Genomic DNA, 17,769 nt, shown 5'->3' with positions numbered 1-17,769 from the left:
AATTGTTTGCGAAAATCGAAATTTGACCCTGTCTCTGACGAAGGCGAATCAGACACTACCTTTACATCTCGGTGTCACTGCAAGAAAATCAAAGATGGCGGCACTTCAGCGGATGGTGACCGCTCTTACCACCAAGGGACCCGTTTTAGCCAAAAGTAAGCCTCAGTTTAGAAGATAAGACGATAGAGTACAAATGTGTGGTGCCAAAGAGGGATTTAAAGACGTGACAGTTGACAATTTGATGCAATATTTTGTATGACCTTACCCAAACGGAAAACCAAGATGGCGGCACACACCTCAGTTTGACCTTGTTTCGTTGTACGGTTCGGCTCCACGCTTGGTTTGAGAATATTGAACGGCCAATGTCACTTCGTAACATTTGCAAGATTTGATAGAAAGTGTTGATAATCGAATTCATGGTTTATAGGAGAACAAATACTGGAAAAGCTTTATAGGATGACAGTTAGTCAGTAGTAGTAGTAGTACCATGACACCGATGCTCCTGAAGGTGGTATCACCATCAGGTCTTTTCGTCCCCTAACTGAACCCCAAGAAACGTTTAAGATACAGTATTTCTAAAGGTTCATTGCCCATTGTACTGTAGTTCCCAACAGTGAGCAAGGCCTAGGAAAAAAAATGTTGTGTTTCCTGTTTCAGTCCTGAAAAAGTTAGGGTCGGTAGGTAGGGGATATCTTTTTTTTTTTTTGTAATTTTTTTTAGGCTAGCCAAAAATCTAGTGATACATATTACAATACAGTTGAACAAAGGAAACTGAAATGCATGAGGACACTTGTCTTTCAATGTCAAACTTTGATTTTGTGCACAATAGATACATTAATCCTTCATTAGATAAGACAAGCAGACTGTTTTTACTTCAATAGGAAGCAGGCTGAATAAATATTCTAACTGGAAGCTTTGTGACTCAACTGCCCACCCAAAAAAAAGTCTAGGGAAGGTAGGGAAACAGGAAACACAACATTTTTTTCCTAGGCCCAAGGAGCCTTTAGAGAATTTATATAGCTGCATTAATCATCCTCAGGCCTCCTGTGGTACATGAATTTAAAGACAAAAAATTATATCCATTTGAAAAATAGTAGTACAATACATGTAGTACATTTCTCTAACACTCTAACATTGACCTGCCCCAGATGCTGTGGAATTCTCCAAGCCGCGGCTGCAGACCTTCTGGTACTACGCCAAGGTGGAGATGGTTCCTCCCACACCGGCGGAGATCCCCAAAATCACCGAGGGGTTCTCCAACCTGATCAAGGCTGCCCGTACAGGAGCCTGGATGCAGACCACTGTCAGGGTATGTACAGAGAGGACTGAACTACAGTAAAGGATGATTTCTGATTCTGTTATTCTTGTAATGTAAATCCATTAACTATGTTGAAAAATTACAGCAGAGCCTTACAGTTTGAGTTTTGTGACCATCTCTATGAAAGCATAAACTGTTTTCGTTATCTTCTAGATGATTGTTGCCATACTTTGACATGAGAATCTATTCGGCAGGTAAAGCGACCACCTCTCCACAGTATAGACCAGATATTTTTGGTCTGGAGTGGTCTTCTGGAGCACTTTAAACTGTAGTCAATGTCTAAGAGTAACTGTCACAAACTGGCAGGATAGGTGCAGAGATACTTTGTCAGATTTGTATTTACCGCTCTGCTGGTCTCACATAATGATTTTGTACTGAGTTCTGCATTTTCTGCAGCATGTAAAGGAATCTGGAGAATTATGGCAAATATTTTATGCATGGTTATATATAATGGTTGTATAATTGCATAACATACATGTGTGCTAACAATATTCCTTGTTGTGTATTCCTTGTGCCATGCAGGAGGGTGTAAGAAACACGGTGGTGGTTGCAGAGATCGGATTCTGGTTCTTTGTCGGGGAGATCATCGGCAGACGCAGCATCATCGGCTACAACGTTTAACCTGATGTGAACATTTTACATGTAGAGAACATACCTGACTAGTGTAGTCCAGTCAATACACTCCAGATGTAACCAATATTGTCAGTATACTGTACATCAACACTCAAGAGCTGTACTTTGATGTTGCGTTGATGGATTAAACTCTCTGTGTGAAGAAATTATTGTATTTGTTATTCTTTTTTTTTTTCAATTCTGAATGAAAGTGATTTCAAACCAGTTAAGCTTGAATACTGAAAGCTACTCTTCCGCTGGTCGTGACAAAGAGGACAGACAAGTTATGTACAGTGTTTATGCTCTCATTCTGCCCTGAAGGTTCCCATAGCTTTTTTCAACAATTACATGTACAGTGGACCATTTCTATCCCTTTAAAGTAGCATTCACATAAAGGACTTCAGCCATGTTCATGGTTGTAGGTCAAATCTTTATTACTGGTAAATATCTATGAAAGAGTCTTGAAGTCTCCTAGTCATAGGTTTATTTCAGCAAGAGAGCTTATTTAGTACTTGATTAGAAAGTCAGCCAGTTATTTTGTCATCAATTCATTATACATAAAGTAGCCAGCTCTACATTAGGTAATATCACACAAGGCACTACAGTTTCATTACATGATCACTTCTCAATTAGTTTCTACCATTACAGGCATTCTTACATTTGCCCATTTTTTAAATTCTAAAGTATCAGGCATTTCTAAAAACCTATGAAGTGGTCTGTTAGCTCTCAGTTAAAAAGTTTGTCATTACTTAGTTCATTGGTGCAATCGATTAAGCATTCAAGCAGCTATTTCTACATTTTTGATGGACATCACACAAGGAACTGCAGTTTCCACATTCATTTCACTACACAGTCTATTCTATTTATAGGCATTACTATCTGCCAGTGTTTAAAATACTACGACAGTTAAATATATAGGGTATATCTTAGTTTCTAGAGAAGTTAATTGTTGATAGTTAAAAATTGACCTACAGCAGGTCATACTGAATTATAAAAATCAAAGTAACAAAAATAATGATATCTTAAAGAGACCGATCCAAGCTGTAAGAAGATATGGCTTTAAAGTACTAGTAACATTGTAACAACTTGTTAAAAAGGGGAAACAGGCAAAAGTTATGTCTACATATTAAAGTTATGTCTACAAAGCTACAAGTGCATGTACCATCAAACTACATGTACTTCTGTGTTTGTAAATGTTGAAGGTGGTTTTGACAACAGCACAGTACAGTAATAAATGCTAGAAACTACCCCAAGAGTAGGTTTAAGCCTAGTTTATAATTAGCAAAGTTTACTGATACTGTTTCAGACAGGCCCATGGTTAGATAGAATACTGAGGAAAGTGTATGTGGGAGACCATCCTCATTTTTGTGGACATTTCATATCCCATGCTACATGAAGAGTGCATTCTTTATATTGTCTATCTCTACAATGTATAATATGTGGTGCCCTGCTGGAATGGGCAACATGCACAATTCTAATTTACAGTGCTAAAACTGTGCTGAGAAGATGGCAAACCCATACTCTCCATGCATAGGTTTCATTTGGGGTAATTTAGTTGTTTTGCAGCCTTTTCAACAGCTATTTTATGTTTCCCTCTGGTGCCTACTAGTTTACAGAGGGAGGAAAAAAAGGCATTGTAAAAAAGGCAGCAGAAATACAACAAAACTACCCCCAATGAAACCTGATTAAAGACAAGCAAACTCGCATTTGAACTATCCTGTGTTCCATTATAATCATGCCGCTCCTTTGAGCTTGTGTTGTCGTTAAATACTAAGTCCTTTATTTATTTCATTAGGAATATTGTAGCCCCTACCAGGCTCCGCGGATCACTAGCTAAGGCTCTGTGGGTTGCGTACTGACTCCTATGGCCGGCCCACTCGCCTAGAGAACTTACTATTCCCTCTATTTGTTAAATTTCTACTACAATCCGCAGAGACCAGTACAGGCTTAAAGGTTAGTGTTCTTGTACACTTCCCTGGTGTACCACAGCAAAGCATGCTGGTCCCCCTCCACACAACACACCCACTCAATCTGCAAACAGACAGAAAACAACAAAAATCAGACAAAAGTTTGTAAAAAAGAAACTTCTTTATTTCTCTATTGCACTAACATCATTTCTTTTTTCAAATTCAAAGGTGGTCATACAAACATGATTATTTTATACACAATACCTCTAGAAAAGAACCATCACACTGTAGCCATAGAACCAGTTTTCCAAAACAAGGATAGTTAACCTGCTAAGCAACAAACTAGAGCAGGAAAAAAGTTAATCCACTCTAGCTCCTTTCTATTCACAAAGGTGTTAGACAGGTGGGAGTCACACTCGATATAACACTGACTACCATTATCATAAATTTGGCTCGTAGCAGGATTTAAACCTAAAATGTTACTGCAGTGTATGTACAGCACTAAAGGTGGCACACTACATCACATTGCATGTCTACATATCAACCATGGTTCTGAGTTTACATGCTATTAACATGGCCTCCTCGGCCTGTGTTTTAGCTCCATATTTTGTCACTACCCAATCTGCTTGCATTTATTGCTTCACCCAATCAGTGAAGAATTTGGCCTGGTTATCAAACCTACTATAGCTTCCGAGACTCTTTATATATTTGCAAAGTGGATACTAAGAGACTTGGAAGCTATGATAGATTTAGATACCGAGCTCTATGAAGAAACTCTATGAAGAAAGACAAGGGGATCATCCTAGTACAAATGTAGCAGCAGATCAAGAGTTGAGGTTAAGAACAAAGCAGCTAGAAAATACAACTTCTAATTTCCATTATTACCTAATGATGTTGAAAGCCTAGCTACATGAGTCCAAACCTGGGTTAAATCCCTAACATGCTAATCTGTAAGTACCAGAAGGAGCAACATTGAAATTGAATTATTAGTATCTACCTACACTAAAAGCAGCTCTTTCTTTTTGTCTCATGCTAAGTCTGAAGTCCCTTGCAGGAACTCTTTGAAATGTAGAACATTTCATACTTAGCACATTTCTTGTATACCTTGAAGTAAACTCTTACAAAGGTGATCAATACATGTACACATAAGACTGACACATACACTGCAACAATACAAAAACAGTGAAATGTGAAGTTGACAATGAAATTACAAATGTTACGTTAGAGCCCCAGTGTGTATACATATAGTTCATTGTCATGGCTTTGTGTGAGTAACTTGCACCTTTACAAAATGTACATTAAAATACAGATTTGACAGTTCCCATAATTAGTAAACCATATCCCCTGCACCGTCTGTATTGCATAGCAAAAAGTTTTAGTACAAACATATCTATACAACACACACATTTTTTTTAGCAAAGTAACAGTAATGTTTCACATGAAATAAATGTGTTTTTTTTTCTTCTCAGCTCACTGGATTTGCCTTTTCCTCAATGTATATATCCAAGCCAGAGTTGATAGCCAGATAGAGAGATGCAATTGGATCAATTTCTCATCCATCCAATGTAGCAAGGAGCAACTATTTATGAGACTAAACATGGCATTGTAAGTCTACTTATGAACTTGAAAATCTACCCGTACTTCTGTACCTACAGTGTGTACATGTATATCAAACGGACAAAAAAGTTACCTTTACACTGTCTAGTGTTATGATGTCTAAAAGTTTACTATCTTGAAAGTCTTCAGGATCTTTGGCCCATATATATAGCTTTGTACATGTACTTCTTTTTGCATCAATAAGATCCTTGCTGTACATATATGCATTGTATGAACGTTAAAAACTCAATGTTACAATTTTGCCGACAAAATGCTACTGTAGGAGTTGTTTTAGCCTCACTTATTGTTAACATAACATGATTTATTTGATTTCAATCTTTCTATCACAATTAGACTATTTTTCTGCCTTCTTTGACTTGTGTCTGCTCTGACACCTGCTAACATATATGGCTATAGGACAGGCACAAGCTGAGCATGGCTGGACTCCATTGGACAAAGCCCCTACAAACTATCACTCTATTAGCCTGGGTACCATCCGGATAGTAGTTCGCTCCTATGTTCACTTCTGCTATCCGTCTGGAGACGTGCACATTCAAACCGTTTGGTGCTAACGTCAGTTAATAAGCGAATCAAGGAATGGGTTCTAGAGCGCTCGTTCGATGACAACAGGCCCTCTCGCAAGCAGACGGAGAGCTTGTCCGGTGTTGGAACGCCTGTTCGGACGATCGCTTGAACCCATTCCATAATTTGCTCATATGTGGGGACCAATCAGCGCCTGCGTCCAAAATTTGGACGATTCCAGACGTTAAGATGGTCCGCGTTCCCAGACGGAAACACAGAGAAGCGATTGTATATAGTGTATAATGAATGTCAGAGCTAGAAGCGACTGTATATAGTATATATTGAACACCGGAGCGAACTACTTTCCGGATGGTACCCAGGCTATCACTCTATAGCACCAATATGAATGTACCAGCGGACCTAAAGGAAAATCCCATTTATATTGATCTATCTACACATTTTTGCAAATCTTTCCGTCTTACACAGTAAAATTGGCATATTATCATAATTAATATATTAAACAACATTACCATATTGATTTCAATGAGGTAGCTGCACAGAAAAGCAGCATTGAAACTTGCCAAATGTGTGAAACAGTAGAAATTAGAAGATTATTCAAGTCATGTGTATGGAATGGCCACGGAAGTTCGGCCCCAAGCCGATCAGGACCATTCGGCACCATTTCTAGGATGGTTAATAAACGTTTCATCATTAAGAGAACACCTACATCTTACTCTTACCCTAAACTCAACCCTATGTCCCTAACCCTAATTTTAACCCTATTTCTAACCCTATAGCATACCCCAAGTCATTCTAGACACAATTTTTTGGTACCAAACTGCTACCATCCCAATTGCTAGGGGCCAAACATTCCAGGTATCCTGATACCACATACATGTCATATACCAATTGCTAGCTATTCAAAGTGGGTATAAAATAATGCAACACTTCATAGAGAATGTTCCAGCAGTTTGTCTGTGCTATCTCTGACATAAGGTGGTGACCAGTAAGAGAACAGCTGTGCTGAATATGAAGATGCCAGCTGGAAGACTTTTGACTACTGTGTCTGTTGGTTGGAAGGAGAGAATGGTGGCCTGTTAGGTATAATTTCTGGTATGATGTTTAAACCGAAAAAAAGTCATGTACAAACATTAATGGTAGACAGAGTGGATGACAGACAACGATGAAGACAACACAATGAGTCTACTCTAGCATGTGACTTAATCTAGGTAGGTAGAAGTCATTGTTACAGCTGTAGAAGGAACTAAACTGTCAATCCAACACTAACAGTAACAAATTGGACAGTGCATCTCAAGCCACTGTAAAAAGTGATAACTTATGAGACATAAAAAAATTTTAGTGGAGTAATTCATTGATAATTGAAAATTTGGTTACACCCAATTCTTCTGCTGGTGTTGGATTGAAAGCTGAATATATGTAGCTTTAGCCTGGATACCAGACCCCTGCCCGAAGGCTCTGGGGGTCTTTGATCAATCATGGCAGGGGTGTAAATTGCATCCTACTGATCCTACTTCTGTGCTATTGGTGGGGAATTTTGCCCACTATCTGGGCAAACTTGAGAGAAAGGCCTATTTCATCCTGCCAGACCACAACATGATAGATATTTTTGATCGGGCTGGGTCTGTGGTATTCAGGCTAATGTAGCTACAACACAGACAGTACTGTCCTCACCTGTAGGTTTGCTGTCAGGTTCCTTGTGCGTGTGTCCCTCCCACTTCATGGCCTTCTGGACGGCGTACTTCCACTTATTGTACCGGCTGTCGCGCTCTAAAGTAAGGGGAAGTTAGCACACATTAGGCAAGTTTTTGCTTACTTACTAACATTAAAAATGCTATAACGCCATCGCTGCTCAGCCGTATCTACTTTGAAGTTGGTGAATCGGGTCAAAACTACAGTCAGGTTGAGCACTTTATTGAGGTTTTCTCTTGAGAAAAATTGCTACAAGCCAGGAAGCCAGCGATTATGCCACGAGGAATAACCCTGAACATTGATCATTTATTCATCTGTATTTCGTTTATTATTTACAAGATAACAATGAACCAGTGAGTTGTGCCAGAGGGTTGCTATACCAGTAATCCAGACCAAGCCTTACCATCCTGAGACAGAGCAGGAGTGAAGTTGTCAGTAGTGTCTTACCATCCTGAGACAGAGCAGGAGTGAAGGTGTCAGTAGTGTCTTACCATCCTGAGACAGAGCAGGAGTGAAGGTGTCAGTAGTGTCTTACCATCCTGAGACAGAGCAGGAGTGAAGGTGTCAGTAGTGTCTTACCATCCTGAGACAGAGCAGGAGTGAAGGTGTCAGTAGTGTCTTACCATCCTGAGACAGAGCAGGAGTGAAGGTGTCAGTAGTGTCTTACCATCCTGAGACAGAGCAGGAGTGAAGGTGTCAGTAGTGATGGAGGTCAGGTCAGCTGGGTCCAGGCTCCAGACACCCACACCTTCAGCCGCACCCGCTGCCATGGCAACGCCCAGGGCTGTGGTCTCTGGCATGGCGGGACGGACTGAACAGCAAAACAGTCATCAGTAAATCAATCAATCAATTGCCTGCTGCCATGGCAACACCCAGGGCTGTGGTCTCTGGCATGGCGGGACGGACTAAAATTTAACAATCATTATAACAAAACAGCCGTCAATCAAATAATCAGTGATCCTCAAACACAAACCCTACATGTGTTCAACATCATGGCAGTCCAGCTTATCTTTTTTCAAACTTAATTCAGCCTATGAATGACAATTAATTCAGGACAGTTTGTGAATAGGCTAGTGACCTAGGTATTACATGAAAAAGTTATGTTTAAATCTTTATACCCTTGAGTCTTTCCTGGTGTCAATCCTGCTCAAGAAGGCCATTCAGGGCACTGATACAATTTGTGGACAGGGGGTCACTGACTTCTTGAATCAATGGGAAAAGCATCTAAGGGACCACCAAGAAGTGGTCACATTGGCCGATAGGTGGTCACTAAGCTTAACCAGGTTGTACATTGCATATCAGAAGGCTGTGACCTAACAACTTTATAGTTTCTTACCAACTTGTGTGTGTGTTGTATACCCAGTTTATGACTTCTAGTTGTACAGGTTAAACTGTACAATATATATATATCACAGTTTCTCACTGACTTGTATGACCTCTAGTTGTACAGGTTAAACTGTAATATATATCTATATATATATCAGAGTTTCTCACCGACTTGTATGCCCAGCAGATCAGCCTGTAGCTGCATCAGGAGGTTGTTCTGAGTCATGCCCCCATCCACCTGGAGGCTCTCAAGGGGGATGCGGGAATCCTTGTTCATTGCTTCCAGAATCTGTGGAAGGCATGGGAACCAAGATATGATGATAACCACTACTATAACTAAGCAGAAAATCTATATTAGTTAGTTAGTTGAGTTACATTCCCTCCTGCACCAGATGGTACCATTAGGCAGTACCCCAGGTGCGATCTCCATTTTTGTAGCCCTGGTCCACACAACAGTATTCACTACAGCAGGAGGCTGGTCTCCTGGTAGTGACGTGTGTTAACTTCCATACTCTTACTATTGCTATTGCTGAGCGCTATGCAGAGAAAGCAGTACTATGTACCATTTATCAAATTAAAGTCTTTGGCCATGGGTCAAACTCAGAACCTACCAAGTACAAGGCAAACACTGCTCACTCGGCCATAATGTACTTGCCTCAAAACGATTTGAAATATTGATGAACAACTACTTTAAAGATGTGCAGTAAGAAGAACTGAAGGCAACAGACTGCATGTACCTCGCAGGTCTGGAAACAGACCGCCTCCAGCGCAGCCCTGGCGATGTGAGCCTTGGTGGAGAACTGGGTCAGGCCACAGATGATACTGCATGAGGGAGGGAACACACACTGGTTATGGTACCGTCACATTGGCCAACACTACTTTTACTTTCGTGCATTCTTAAAGGTAGTGACCAACCGCCTCAAATATGGTACATGTGTCATGCTAGAGATTGCAACCTGGCAGAGATAGAGATCGTGAACAGAGTCTGTAAATTTGTCTGTGGAAGTGCATGGATATATTCTTAAAGGGATAGAACTTTTCAGAACAATCACCTTTTTTATGTCAACATTCTGATTTTGATCTCTGTCAACAGAGACCCAGATTGCAAGCAGATGTACGAATGTTAAGGAATGAACCATCCAGTAGAATATCTTGTTTTGGCAACGTTTGTGAGATTTGGATGGACTGTTTTTTTCCACCTCAGTCTGTAACATTATGCACAAATGTACAACAATAAGATATATCTCACCCTCTTGCGTCAGACTCCCAGTACGGTGCGAACAGCCCAGAGAAGGCTGGTACAAAGTGAGCTCCCGCTGTGTCTGTCACCGTGGCAGCAAGGGCCTCTGGGAGCGGACAACAAACATCAAAAATAGCGGTAAGGTGAAAAAATGTCATTTTTACATGTAGTTTTTAGTTGCGAATTATGCACTAGACGCATGTTCAGTCTGTACTACAAAGTTTAATGGGAACTTTGTACAATGTATTACATGTATGTACATTCTTACCTGCATCTGCCTCAAGTTTGTATGGGACTGTTAGACATAAGAGGAGGAAAATGGCAGATGTGTCAGAGACACTCCTGACATGTTTATCTTGGTTACTAATGTTAAAATCATATCTTCAAATGAACCATGCATTTATAAGGAGACAAATTTGCTTCCAAAGTTGTTCACCCAGAGAGAATCAGGGTAAGGCAGTGTCTATAGCAGGTCACAAAGACACAAACCTATGTCGGAAGACTTTTGGATGATGCCCAGGTTGTCTCTCAGCCACTTTACACACTCTCCGGCAATGGCCACTGAACCCTAAAAAATTAAGTGTCTTTCAGCTATGCTTTAAGTGCAAATGTAAAGCAGGAAGTTCATGAAATGTGAAAATAGGAATACTGTAAATACAGTTATGTTTGCAGTGGTTTTATACATGTTTTATTTGCAGTTTTTGCGGTTGCCTTTTTACCACATTTTTTCATTACAGTTAGAATATATGATTAAAGTATATGGCACTACTGCAAACTCAAAACCACCATTTTCTCGCTACCTCAAAATGTAATCCCCATTAGCATAAATGCATCTACAGTAAATACTTCATATCTTTTCTATAATAAGCTGTAAGTTTTTCTCACCTCCAGTGCATAGAAAGTTGGTTTGTCCTTGCCCAGTTTGTATGCGATGGTTGTCAGCAGTCCATGCTCTGATGGGATGGGCTACAGAAGAAACAGACATGTGTGTAATGTTAGAATTTGTCATGCTTGCAAGCTTTCAGGAAAAGACAAGCTCAAGAGAATCTATAGTGCCAGTAAATGATGAACCATAAAAAGCTTACCTCTGTGCCAGTGTTGTACAACAGAAAACACCCTGTGCCGTATCTAGGAATAGAATAACAAAACAAGTTCTGTAAACTTAGAATTTAAGGCCATTCATATCGAAAACAATGTAAAGCATATCTGAATGTGTGTCCCAAACATCATCTTCAACTTGAAGTATATCAGGCTGAGACTACATAATATAAAAAATGAGTTACTGTCCATCCATTTATTTTCACAAGGACTAAATTTCATGGTAGCAAGGTAAAACTGTGTCTTAAGTTCACAGATGAAAAAAAATTCTATATAGTACAGCATAAACACTGGAAATGTATTTTTGCAGTCTTACAGATTTGCTGTGAAGAGATCACTACACAAACTGCAAACAATTTGAGATGTGCAGTAAGTCTAGTGGAAGCAGGACTTACGTATTTTTGGCGCTCCCCCTTGTGAAGCAGCACTGTCCTACCAGGGCTGCTGACTGGTCACCCAGACACTGCCAGATAAAATAATTTGATTAAGAGTCAGTCAAATCATTTAATTAGTAGTGATGCTATGCAATGTACTGTTTCCCTATCACTGTCATCAAAATCAGCCCCATGCAACAGCTTTAAATTTTTAATAATTTTAGTTGGAGAGCCTCAGCTATATGTGAATGATACAATGCACACAAGCTTATGTATAGTAGTGACGTCAAGGATTTTACATGTTCAATTTTTTTAATTGTCCTTTTTACCAAGTGTCTACAGACAAACTTGGTCTAAATTAACAGAGACATTAGTGTGTTTCATGGAAGATATGATTTAAAAACACGAGTAGAAGTCTGATACTTCATCAAACAGACATTTAGTAGTACCCATGCATTCACAAGTTCAGGTCCAGAAATTAGTACTAGTACTAGTACTAGTGAATTTTCTGTGCTGGTACCCACCCCTAGTACCCAATATCTAAATTCTAATTCTACTGCTGCAGTGGTCCCCAACATAAGTGGGCAGAAGTTCAGGCAGCTCTGTCCAGCATGTCCGCACTTGTGAGGCTAAACACTTTGATGTCCTTCTTGACAAATACCATCAAAGGTTTCCTTGGTCTACAATGACCTTCATGTATACAGAATGTAAGAGCTGCATTATAAGATCAGATAGCAGTCCACAACAACACAGAAAAATGTCAAAAGAAGTTCTTTGCTGGAAGTGAAAATGCATACTATTAGAAAAAAGTCATTTCAATGTACGGCAAGTACATTGAAATGACTTTTTTCTAATAGTACAGTGGACAAGAGATTTTTAGAAAACTAGTCCGACCCTGGTAGAGTTATGCACTTCTTGTACAATTAAGGGGGTTTTAGGATATTTAACAAACAATGTGGAGGCTATTGCTTACCCCAGAGATAGGCAGGCCCTTCAGCACTCCCTGCACCATGTGGCCGTAGATTTCAGACGAACTCCTGATCTCAGGAAGGATCGTCATGGGAACGGAGAAGAACCTGGAAGGGACAAAAAAGAAGAGATTTGCTTTTACTTGATACTGGGCAATGATCAATCTAGATTTTGAATAGCTAAGATATAATATATGTATTTTAACTTTCCTATATTCTAAAACATCACTTCTGAAGAGCTGTAACCACTACCAGTCATGTGTATAGTAATAAGGACACTGATAATCAAATGTGGACCAGTGACCTCTTGTGTTAGTTTTTTACTTACTTGCAGAGGTTTGCATCCCACTGTTGAGTGTGTATGTTCAGCAGCATGGTTCTGCTGGCATTGGTCACATCTGTCACATGGACACCTCCCTTCACTCCTCCTGTCAAGTTCTACACAAGGGGAGATCAAGGTTTACATGTAGTTGACAAGGTACTGTACATGTAGAAAAAGGTCCACATGTCCACCATATCCAGGTTATCTATCTGTAGAATTTCATAAAGACAAAATGCTAGTGGTGGGGAGAGAAGCCCGATAACTGATAATACAGTCGTGCTCATCTATAAGTGCTTTCACTTTGTCAGACATTAGACCTTTCAAGAAATAATGTCTATGTGTAACAGTGTGTCTTTGAAATCATGCACTAGTGTATCAACATGATATCTATTCATGTTGTTAAGCAAAATATGCCCTGGATGATTCTGACTGAGTTGACTGACATCACCACCTTCTCAACATGCAAGAACACCTGGCAGCTGTTAAAACCACTGATCAGTCACTGAGTTGGATAACTAAGCAAAGTTTCATCGCCTATCCTTGTAATCATCGCTATCCTTGACTATTCAGGGCTCGAAATACCACCTGCATATGCAGGTTAGTGCAGATAAAATTGGAGCTGTGCAGGTATTTCTGGTGTCTACCTGCACCTAACCTGCACTGGTCCATGTACTGGTTTTATACATAAATGTCCTTTGATGTAGGTGTACATGGATTGTTATTAGCTTCATTGACTGTTACCAACCATTAAGTATAAAAGAAAAAATAGCAATGGTTCCTGAACAATTATAGTATGATCCATACCTCCTATATTCAGAGTGGTGCAGGTAAAATTTGTCTGGTGCAGGTAATTTTCAATGTTACCTGCACCAGTGCAGGTATGCAGAAAAAAGTATTTCGAGCCCTGCTATTGTTCACAACAGCATGTTACAGATAAAATAAATCAAACCTTACCCAGAGTAGCCAGGAGTCGACTGTCCCAAACATGGCCCTGCCCTCCCTCACTGCCTGCGCCACCTTCTCACTATTGTCCAGCAGCCAGCGCAACTTCACAGCACTGAAGTAGGTGGCCAGGGGCAGGCCACATAACGGCTGCAGGGGGGAGGGGATCACTCTCATTTATCATCAATATATCAAGCTTTTTCGCCATTGCCATTATCATCATCCGATAACAATGATTACAGCTCGACTTGTAAAGGTTAACTATGATTGCAGCTAACATAAAATAAAATGAAATTTTAAAAATTATACGATAAAACAGACAAGGTAGCAAGGCGGCCTTGTGTTTAGGGTTGTTCTCTTAAGGTTCTGGGTTTGAATCCCTAGCAGCTTCCAATGTTCAATTTAACAATAATTACAGCCAGACTTGCAAAGGTTAGGTATGACAGGTTGTTTAGTATAATATTACCAGCTGCCGCCATGCCTCATCCCTGCAAACCTGGTATTTAATGCAGAAGAGCGTTATACTGGCTATACTATATACATCATTATCTTTATCATCATCATCACGAAAGCTGCTTATCAGAAAATACGGAGGCAGGCTGTCACTGTTTTCTGTAGTGTCTTGTCTTTTGTAAGATGCTGCACTCCCTCCTATCCATGTGACCATGGCTCCATCTCTTACAAGTAACAAGATTACATATTGTTGCTGGTCATGTAAACTAGTACGCACCTTAAGGTGTTCCTTGTTCTTCCGTGGTGTGCTGTCTATCAACCTGTTGACTGTTTCTGCTGTCCGCAGGTCCAGCCACACTACAGCAAAGCAGAACAGTAGACATGAGTTCTAAAACAAAGTAGACAAGATAGTAACGATGGTCTTTTTTGGTTAGGGTTGATGTCTGATGGTTCTGGGTTTGAATCCCAGCAGGTTCCAATGTTGTGTCCTTGGCAAAGGCACTAAGCACCTGTTCCCTCACTCAACTCATTTGAAAATGTGATAGACATGAAAAGTAACAATTATTGCACTAAAGACAATGTTCTTGCTAGCTAGACAACACAAAGAGTCCCGTACTGACCTATGGCATTGTGTAGGGGCTCTCCTGTGTGCTTGTCCCACACTACTGTTGTCTCTCTCTGGTTGGTAATGCCAATGGCTGCAGCACAAAATATTAAGTTACAAAACAATTATCTGCTAAAACATATGATATATAGTATACCTTCTTACTAATCTTTTGAGTTTTTTGCACTTATTCACTAATGTACTGTCATTATGATACTTTTAATAGTATAGAACTTGCTTACATATAGCTGTTTTAGTTTGGAAAGCAGATTCAACAGTGTTAGAATGAACACATCCTTATAAATACAACTAGCTACACATGTACCAGCTTACCTTTTTCATTTATTCATCCATCTATCCATAAACATGTGATTATACTTGAATGAAATACATATATATAGGAAGGAGAAAATCCAGACCTTTTATATCGTTGACATCGATGCCCAGGTCCCTTGTGTTGGCCACAGCCTTCTCAATACACTCGTACACTGAGGCCAGGATTTCCTTTGGGTCCTGTTCCACCCATCTGTAAAATACATCCCCTTGTGGTAAATATCACAACCTTTCAATCAAACAATCAAAATATGCTGTCATTTCTTATCATATTAGTATTAGTTTCATGAATCAAAGGTTTGCAATTACTTATTATCAAAACCTACCTTATGATTGTTGGAATTCTTATACCTCCAGGTCAATCGAACATTATAAGTTAACTGGTTATAATGAAGCAAAAGCAACTTATATCTTCTGTTCATCACTGGCTGCAGTACCCTAATGATTTACTAGTCTGCGCTCCAGTACTGCCCTCAGTTCCTGACATTAGACACTCCTAAATTATGTCACCTAGTTACAATTCTTTCTCGACTACACATGTACACTAAAACTAAAACACAATGCTGTCAGCATTTTCTAGAAAAAGTTCAACTGTCTTACTTTTAATCCCACTATATATTTTCAAGCATAGAACTGCACAATCCAATGCCATATATAAATATTGAATTGTTGTTATTCATTCGGTTACCGGCACTATAAGTTATAGTGCTCAGTAACTACTACTAGTACTCAGTACTAGTAGTAGTTATAGCATAACTACTACCAGTACTGAGTACACTTCGAAGACAGAGGAAGAGATGCAGACGGAGGACAGATGTAAGTCTAACTTACCCTTCCTTTGGAAGAACAGAGTGGATCTCTGTCTGGTGGTACGTCAGCAGCTCTGCAGAGTTACTAGCAAAGATCTGTAAGTTAGAAAACAATTGGTCAATATTCAATGGCAATATAGATCAGAAACTGCAACACTGGGAATAAAAAAGAGATACCAAAGTTGAATTTGTGTGACCCTTGATTTTATAATCAGAATATTATGGAAAATTGGACTGACTAAAAGTGCATAGACTAAAAGTATGACAAAAAGTACACATAACTTCATAAAGTTGTACTTTATCTATGAAACTCATTGATCCGCAGTTATGGCACATGGTGGGAGTGTTACACATCAATCAATCAATCATTCAACATTTGATTCATTTTAGGTTTCTTTGACAAAAAAACACACACAAATAATCTCTCAGTTTCTCCCATTGCAGTATTGAATACACAGTGCAAATTTAAATCTGTGTAGCATTAGGACTGAGCCAGATGAAATTTCTCCCACTACATGATCCTAAACTTGTGCCATTTGCTGATGCCACAATTCTCTATTATAAAGGACCAGCCATCTGGTTTCCATAACCAAATAGCCTCTGACCTCATTTTCCTTTGCGTGTCCTTCAAAAGCTACAGGAATGCGCTGGGAATGTTCTAAAATCTAATTGGTGTTGATCTACCCAGCTGAAAGTTGGCAAAACATCTTCTGAAGACGTGGACAGTTTGCTGGTTAAATACAACACTCTAACACAAAACTCATAAACCGTACAAACAGCTGCACTCAAGATAAGCACATACATGTAGCAAGGAGGTCATGTAGCAACTTCAAAGTTCGATACTTTGACCTAAGATATCCTGTACGTTTCTACACAAAGGGCTAAAGCAAGCAGCCAAGTTTTGAGGTTAACCAGACGAGTACACTGACTTTATGTACGCCACTCACAGCCAGGCAGACTCTACCTACAACCCTGATTGAAAACACACCTGATTGACACGCCCCTCCCCCAAACTAAACTGAGCAAACTTACCGCAAGGACACTGGCGATAACGCACGTTGAATAGCTTCATGTACGCCCATATTTCGCACTAACATAGCTTAGTACATAATCTAGGAGATACAACTGAGAAACTGACCAGAAAGCGTGTGCTGCTCGTCCCTTGGTCCACGGCACCAACAAGAGGACCCCAACTCCGGCCGGCCGCCGCCATTTTGAAATCGACCTCGTTCGCTCTCGTTCAGCCCCGCGAGATGACGTCAAGGTGTCCGATAAACGGTGCTATCCAAGCAGATGTGTGGTGCTTTGGCTCAATATCGTACGTCCTCGTATGATTAAGGAGGTTATACGTGTGATGTTTTTGAAGAAAATTGACTATAGCAAACCATGGCCAAAACACATACACATGCCTAGAATTGAAGAACTTCTCGACCGAATACTGATGATAATTGGGCGAAACGCATATCAATTAAAACGTACTGACGTTAAGGTTAGCTTAAGTCATGTTGTATAAAATGGAAATCTATCTGAATACAGTTTCTTACGTTTTTTCAAGGGATTGCAAGCCATAGTAGTAGTGTATTTCAGAAACATGCACTTTCATGGACAGAGATGCACCTGCCGACCTGGCAATCA

General features: G+C 39.9%; 3 protein-coding genes across 4 annotated transcripts in view; 2 read left to right on the top strand and 1 right to left on the bottom strand.

Moving 5' to 3' along the window:
• The window catches only part of LOC118409729 (3-oxoacyl-[acyl-carrier-protein] reductase FabG-like), an 876,245-nt gene that overhangs the window by 265,891 nt on the left and 592,585 nt on the right, over positions 1–17,769 (top strand). The window lies entirely within an intron of this gene.
• Positions 9–2,100, top strand: LOC118409751 (ATP synthase subunit g, mitochondrial-like). The gene is made up of 3 exons (XM_035811035.1): positions 9–155; positions 1,149–1,309; positions 1,841–2,100. Exons 1-3 carry the CDS (start codon positions 95–97, stop codon positions 1,937–1,939), a joined length of 321 nt encoding a protein of 106 aa, XP_035666928.1. The 5' UTR covers positions 9–94; the 3' UTR covers positions 1,940–2,100.
• On the bottom strand, positions 3,688–17,382 carry LOC118409701 (glycerol kinase-like). 2 transcript variants are annotated; one of them, XM_035810944.1, is made up of 18 exons: positions 17,273–17,382; positions 16,157–16,230; positions 15,412–15,518; positions 15,009–15,086; positions 14,666–14,745; positions 13,948–14,085; positions 13,000–13,109; positions 12,677–12,779; positions 11,725–11,792; positions 11,317–11,359; positions 11,117–11,197; positions 10,721–10,799; positions 10,241–10,337; positions 9,729–9,813; positions 9,160–9,280; positions 8,333–8,476; positions 7,648–7,743; positions 3,688–3,961 (listed from the first exon to the last, which is right to left on the bottom strand). In XM_035810944.1, the coding sequence occupies exons 1-18, from the start codon at positions 17,345–17,347 to the stop codon at positions 3,957–3,959; spliced, it is 1,584 nt and encodes a 527-aa protein (XP_035666837.1). In that variant the 5' UTR covers positions 17,348–17,382; the 3' UTR covers positions 3,688–3,956. The 2 variants fall into 2 exon arrangements, with proteins under 2 accessions (XP_035666837.1, XP_035666836.1); XM_035810943.1 differs by lacking the exon at positions 3,688–3,961 and adding an exon at positions 6,343–7,021.

The sequence above is a fragment of the Branchiostoma floridae genome, chromosome 2 (genome assembly GCF_000003815.2).
Source record: "Branchiostoma floridae strain S238N-H82 chromosome 2, Bfl_VNyyK, whole genome shotgun sequence".
Lineage (NCBI taxonomy): Eukaryota > Metazoa > Chordata > Leptocardii > Amphioxiformes > Branchiostomatidae > Branchiostoma > Branchiostoma floridae.
The sequence above is the reverse complement of the archived record's forward strand: the minus strand, read 5'-3'. Positions and strand labels throughout refer to the sequence as shown.